The 6968-nt window shown below is 42.3% G+C and overlaps 1 protein-coding gene across 1 annotated transcript; it reads right to left on the bottom strand.

Moving 5' to 3' along the window:
• Nucleotides 1–1913: 1913 nt before the first annotated feature.
• On the bottom strand, nt 1914–6711 carry LOC117730917. Its single transcript, XM_034532981.1, has 21 exons — nt 6594–6711; nt 6439–6515; nt 6267–6362; nt 6059–6183; nt 5717–5860; nt 5565–5645; nt 5300–5464; nt 5127–5223; nt 4828–5045; nt 4595–4751; nt 4314–4522; nt 4104–4221; nt 3621–3817; nt 3439–3553; nt 3198–3367; nt 3037–3119; nt 2830–2960; nt 2552–2741; nt 2287–2428; nt 2095–2212; nt 1914–2018 (listed from the first exon to the last, which is right to left on the bottom strand). The coding sequence occupies exons 1-21, from the start codon at nt 6611–6613 to the stop codon at nt 1936–1938; spliced, it is 2736 nt and encodes a 911-aa protein (XP_034388872.1). The 5' UTR covers nt 6614–6711; the 3' UTR covers nt 1914–1935.
• Nucleotides 6712–6968: the final 257 nt, after the last annotated feature.

The raw sequence follows: 6968 nt of genomic DNA, 5'->3' as shown, positions 1-6968 counted from the left end.
TTTAGGACTCTAGGAACCACAAGTAGCCCCGCATTTAGTGAGCGCAGCTCTCTAGTGGGGCAATATGGTACTACAAGCTCCTTAAGATATGATGGTGCATCACCAATCAAGGCTTTGTAGGTGAGGAGAAGAATTTTAAATGTGATTCTTGATTTTACAGAGAGCCAGTGCAGAGCAGCTAATACAGGAGTAATGTGATCTCTTTTCTTAGTTTTTGTGAGTACACGAGCTGCAGCATTCTGGATCAACTGGAGGGATTTAAGAGACTTATTAGAGCAGCCTGATAATAAGGAGTTGCAGTAATCTAGTCTGGAAGTAACAAACGCATGAAACAGCTTTTCTGCATCTTTTTGAAACAAGATGTGCCTGATTTTTGAAATGTTACGTAGATGAAAAAATGCAATCCTTGAGATTTGCTTAACGTGGGAGTTAAAGGACAAGTCTCGGTCAAAGATAACGCCGAGATTCTTTAAAGGGGTGTTGGATGCCAGGGAAATGCCATCTACAGAAACCACATCACCAGATAATGGATCTCTGAGGTGTTCAGGGCCCAGTAAAATAACTTCAGTTTTGTCGGAGTTTAACATCAGGAAGTTGCAGGTCATCCATGTTTTTATGTCTTTAAGACATTCTTGAATTTTAGCGAGCTGGTTGGTCTCCTCTGGTTTGATCGATAGATATAATTGAGTATCGTCTGCATAGCAATGAAAGTTTATGCAGTGTTTCCTGATAATATTGCCCAAAGGAAGCATATATAAGGTAAATAAAATTGGTCCAAGCACAGAACCTTGTGGAACTCCGTGATTAACGTTGGTGGTCATTGAGGCTTCGTTTACAAATACAAATTGAGAACGATCTGATAAATAGGATTTAAACCAACTTAGTGCGGTACCTGAAATGCCGATCGACTGATCTGTAATAGGATGTCATGATCAATGGTGTCAAACGCAGCACTATGGTCTAATAATACCAGTACGGAGATGAGTCCTTTATCTGATGCAATTAGGTCATTTGTAATTTTCACCAGTGCGGTCTCTGTGCTGTGGTGTTTTCTAAATCCTGACTGAAACTCCTCAAATAAACTATTGATGTAGGAAGTCGCGCAACTGATTTGCGACTACTTTCTCAAGGATCTTAGAGAGGAAGGAAAGGTTAGAGATTGGTCTGTAGTTAGCCAATACATCTGGATTAAGAGTGGGCCCACAATTGTACACTATATTCTTTGAAGTAGTCATGGTAACGTGATACGTTGCATCAAAGTGCTATAACATTCATATTCACACCATTTCAAAGCAACCATTTACCAGGTGATGTCTGTAAGTCCCTGAGGGTTCAGTGTTTGATGGCTTAGGGGGACATTGGGATTGGGCCTGTGCAGTGTAACGGAAGAGTTTCCTGGTCTGGACGGTTAAGCAAACATTCCAGTAATAAAAAGGTACTTAAATATGAATAAATATTGTATGTTTTCAGTTGATTAATGAAATGACTACTTTTAATAAAGACAGCCATCATTGCCAGAGTAAAGTTGTTATTTCTCTGTTAAACTGCATTGAGTATTTATACACTGTGCTGTTTATTCGCGGAATGTCTTTTGTTTTGCAATTCTGATGTGATGTCAATTACCCTGAATGATTGCTTAAGAAAAATCATAACATGTTTGAACACCCTACATTTAGAGTCATAAACCATTTCATGTAACTTGTTTTAAAACTAATGTTTTCATAGAAATCAGGAAGTTGGAAATTCGTAGAAAGAATAATGACAGTGATATGAAATTGTGTGTTCTGCCATAAGGTTATCCTGACCAAAACAAATGTCTGTCTAATATGCCACACAAATAGCTGCCCTGAATGTAATGCAGGGTTTAGACCAAAAGGACTTTTCAAAGCTTTACAAAGTGAACGAACAGATGATTTCAGAATTTTAAAGAAATGTTTATTCAGAAGTTTGACCAGAGGTTAACACAATAGGCCCAGATGAGATTTGCCTTTGGTTGATGGAGTCTGTTCCTCTTTGCACTAGAAAGACAAAAAAACAGCGATCACCAACTGCATGTAGTTTTAGTTGACAAAATGTTTTCCAGATGTCCCTTACCGCGCTTTCTCTGTTGTCTGTAGTTCATCTGGTGCGCAGGTTGCACACACTGGCCTCTGCATGAACCATCTGCTTGGCTGTGAGAGTCACAAATCTCTGCATCACAGTGGACAAAGATCTGTAGACGGACAGAAGGGTTTATTACACAGGGCTACTATGCGATGTGACCAATACACACAACTCATATTTTACCTCGTCTTTCAGAACCTCTTTATCTTTAGTGAAGGTGAACATCTTCATAGAGAAGCGTTTGATGTGGGATGGGACTAAAACCCTGGCGTCGCTCACAACAGGATGGAAAATAGTCACATAGCTGTCATCAGGATTCTCACAGCTGGGGAGGGGATAAAATACACATTTGAATGCTTCTTTTTAAACTATACAATTATGCTTTATGGATTGTCACAAGTCATACCTGAAGTTGTGAGACTGCACCTAGCTTTATGCTACTCATTACCTGTCCACAATGATATCCCAGCTAGGCAGAGATGTCCGGTCTTCATCAAGTGTAGCCCAACAGCTCTCCAAGATGAGCTCCAAATTTGGGTCAGTAGATTCAACCAGCTCCACCTCAAAATACAGAGACTGCCTCAGATATTTTACAACTGGATAATCTTCTGCTTGGTAGAAGAGCGTGTACGATGAATCTGGAGGAGAAGCATCCCATTAGAAAGAGGCATTGACTAGACCGGGTACAGTCTTGCAAAAACAATGTTTTAATCAAGTCAACCTTACCCTGGGCTAGCCTCATTTGAACCATCAGCTGTCCTGAGCCGATCTCTGCGGTGGGTTCATAGAGTCTTGGATTTGCGCCGAAGCCAACAGTCTGAGTCTCATTGACCACATAGTAGCAGGAAATGGTTTGTCTTGGAGAAAAGAAAATACATTGGGGTGGACCTCTAGAAAGTATATTAGGAAAAAAGATTGGAAGAGTCCCTCTACCTGTACTGAGGACCAACTGGTGACGCTCCTTTGTTGTAAGGCAAGGCAATCTCATTTTCATACAGCATGTAGTGGTCAAAGAACTTAATACAAAATAAAGACCAGAAGCATGAGAATTTTTAACTAGATAATGTAGAGATTTAAGGTGAATTATCACTTACGGTTCTTGTGGTTCCACAGGACGCAACATTGAACAAGAAATACGCAATGCGATCACCACTGAATGCCGGTTTGCAAGACTGATCCTTTAGGGTCAGCCTACTTGGGATGATATCGGTCACAGAATCCACCTTCACAGCCGTAGCGGTCATCGTTCCATTGGGGTAGCACTCTGGAGGGTAGAGTTGGTAAGAGTGAAGAAAATGTCCTACAGTCCCATCAACTTTAAACATTAAGTCTTACTGGTTGTTGTTAAGGGGAAGTTGCAGGACAAGAAGAGATCAGCGAGCACCCAGTCGTTACTGGTATGCAACAGGAAGAAGTCAACGCGGGCTCTTAGTGAATCTGAAGTTATCAGCTGTAAGTTAAAGAGGGAAGTTATCCAGTGCAGAAGATTCATGGTGAGATGTTATAGTGAAACATACCTCGAAGGTCGTGTCCTTAGCAGTGTACGGCAGAACGAGGCTGAAGTGTGTGCTGTTTTCTTGGAACTGGTAGTCAGCCATTTCAGGTGTCAGCTGTTGATGTCCAACCATTGCCTTGAAATTGTTGCCTTGACTCCCGTATTTCACACTAATGTAAAACTGGTTCTGGTCACAGGAGCCAGTGATGGTGGGTAGCTCTAAAAAAAAAAAAACAGACACAAGGTTGACCATTGAACTGAGCATCTTTCTGAGGCTCAGTGAGGTTGCGTTGGTGTCATTTCATATTTAAAGTAAGACACCCATGGTCTTTGGTCAGTTTGCATCCATATCACATTTCTCCTGAAGGCACCAACAAGTATAATATTTAAAAGTCTACATTTTAAAAGTACCTGGGAAATGTCATGGCAATATTGGTTACATTTCTCTCCCCACTCTGATCCCAGCAATTATGAGCTAGATACCATAAAAAGATAAATATCTTACCAACATCTTGCAGAGATGCCTGCAACTCGACTGGGAGGGCAAAAGGAGTTTCTTCAGGAAGGATGATAAACCCAAAGATCAGAGAGAGGAAGTAGGTTGTAACCAAGGGTTCAGGATTCTGCAGATATAAAAAGTAATGTTACTGAAACACTTAATACAGAGCAGATAAGCTGGCACCAAGTAACATTTAGCATCTATAATTTCACTTGCATCTTTCAGGACAATATCTGCATCAAAGGGCACTAAAACAGAGATGCTCTTGGTTCCATTGGTGTAGTGGTGCTCCTGGACGGTAAAACCTCTGGCATTGCTCTCTTCAACAGTGAGCACTGTGGTGAAGAAGGTGATGTTCCTCAGCACCACATCCGGAAGAAGGGGCCCCAAGACCACGTTGAACTCTCGGGCATCTGGGACAGTATCTGAGGAATAGAAAACAGGTCAATAGCCTTTCTTCATTAGCCTGAAGTTCAGTCTACCATATAATTACTTACTTTCTTGGACGTGGAGAGCTTGAGGAATAAGAGGGGTGGTAATGGGGAACAAAACCTTGTATCTGGTATCATCATGGGCAACAGTGGTCCTCCACAGTACCTCAAGCATGGGCTCCACAATGTAGGTGATGTGGTACTGGTAATCTGGGGCATGGCTCTGCAATTATTTATGACATTTTAATAAAATATGCAACAAAAGTGCCTGTCATGTCTAAGCTAGAGGACTTCCCAACCTTGTAGTGACCATCAGGCGAGCCGACTGGGATCTCAATGATGATGTGGAAATCTGTGGCGGACAGCGTGTACCCTCGTGCAGCCATCTGAGATCTATCAAGCCTCCTTCCGTTGATGCCCATGTGCATTTCCCGGATTTCAAAGCTGCCATCTACCAGTGGTGTCATACGGCGAGGTACGTGCCAAGAGATTACATTGTTGATGAAGAGGACGCCACCTGTTAATGATAACCCAACTGTTGACGCATCTGTGTGACAAACTTACAGAAACCATGTCATACAGATTGCTCCAGACTTGCCTGTAGGACAAGCAGCTGCCAAGTTCTCCACACCCAGACCATGCGGTGCCTTGTAGTAGGCGCTCACTCTGAAAACTTCCATGGAGACTCCATCCACCTAAGAGATGTCAGGTTTATCGTCATGCTTTTAAGGCCAAGTTTAATGCAAAACACTTGATGGGTGTGTTGCTTACTTCTTCCGAAGTAGTCTCTGCTGTATTGTAGGGGGATCGCATAACCAGACGGGTCGAGGTCGCCATGGCAGCATAGCCGACTTGTTCAGCCTCCCTCAGCACCATCGACACTGGTTCTGGGGTGTAAAATGTCAACTTCCAGATACCATGTGCTGCCCCAGAGGCCTATAGGTAAGGGGAGAATTAATAATGTCCTCTGTTGAATTATATAAGACATGGTGCAGGTTGAAAAGCAAGTCCACTGTAACAGAATATTTACACATACATCAGGAATGATGTCGATCTCTTTATCATCTTGAGTCTGTCCCTTAGCTCCAGCATCAGGTGTAGCAATGTGGTGAGACACCTACAAACAAGAAATGGTGGCTTAGTGTGTTAGAGACAAGTTGGTTGAACTATCAATGTTTAGTGACCTACTTCCATGTAGTTCCTGTCGCAGAGAATCTCTCTAGAGGCCCAGCGAGTGTAGCTGCAAGTCTGCTTCACATCATGGGTAACCACGTCTGATCCACTGGGGCCGTACATTCGGAGCCTTAAGCCAACGTTAAAGGTTTGGTCGTCCTACAAATTAAATGCATGAAACAAGCATTTGGCATTAGGAGAGTCAAGGTTAAACATTGGCTTTTTAAGATGGCCACTGTATAAAATGTCGTCAGAAACAATACTCATTGGCTAAAATAAATTAATTGATGCAACAAATGTTTTTCTCAGTGGCTAATTATAATGGAATGTCATCGGATAAAATGAGCTCAAACATACTTGGTTGTCCACGTAGCAGCCCAGCAGAGACGAGTAGATTCTGGTGTTACCCCACGGGTCAGACTCCATGCTGTATCCACACTGAGCAGCCAAGTTGGGTGTCAACACAATGTGCTGGGTGCCATCTGGTGGAAAAATAAAGACAAGCATGACAGGACACCACTCCTAGTGTTAACCAACCATGCTCATTAGCAGATTGTATACTTACTGATGGCCTCCACCTCAAGCGCATTCCCCACTGCTAGGGCCTTGTCCAATGACAGCCTCATTAGATTACCCACGCAGTCTGAATGCAAGCCACTGCCTGTTAAAAGAAACGGCTTGTGAGGAGCAGTAAACTTCCTGTAACAATGGTAAACTAAGTTTGAATTCAGGCTTACTTGACTGTGAATTGACCTTCATATTTGGCCTTGCTTGACCCAACAGGATTACTGCAGCCATCAAGTTCCATAACAAACTGCAAGTAAAACACATCATTTAGAGACATTAAGTGTGCAGCTACCTGTCTTTGAAAAAAGAAAGTAAATGAACTCACATGTTCCCAAACCTCCACATCTTGCAGTCTGAGGGCAGCCAAACAAAAGAACTAGAGGAATCCAATCACTATCAGAGCTTGGCACTGAACACCAAGCACACGTGATAACAGACCAACTCTGAAGAGACTGACTGCTTCCTGATCCATCGCCAGCTGTTTTATACATCAGTTAATTACAATACACATATGAGACCATCACCAGCTGGTTCAAAAGGACCTGTAACAGGTGATCTTCCATCCTGTTTTGCCTGATGTCAGAGTTCAGTATTTATTTATTTTTTTAACACTTTGAGATCCCAATGTTTGCCTTCCCCAAAAACAAAACAAAAAACACAAACTTTTTTTGAAAATTGGGGAAATCCATTTATATACACC

The sequence above is a fragment of the Cyclopterus lumpus genome, chromosome 5, assembly GCF_009769545.1.
Source record: "Cyclopterus lumpus isolate fCycLum1 chromosome 5, fCycLum1.pri, whole genome shotgun sequence".
In the NCBI taxonomy this organism is placed as follows: Eukaryota; Metazoa; Chordata; class Actinopteri; order Perciformes; family Cyclopteridae; genus Cyclopterus; species Cyclopterus lumpus.
The sequence above is the reverse complement of the archived record's forward strand: the minus strand, read 5'-3'. Positions and strand labels throughout refer to the sequence as shown.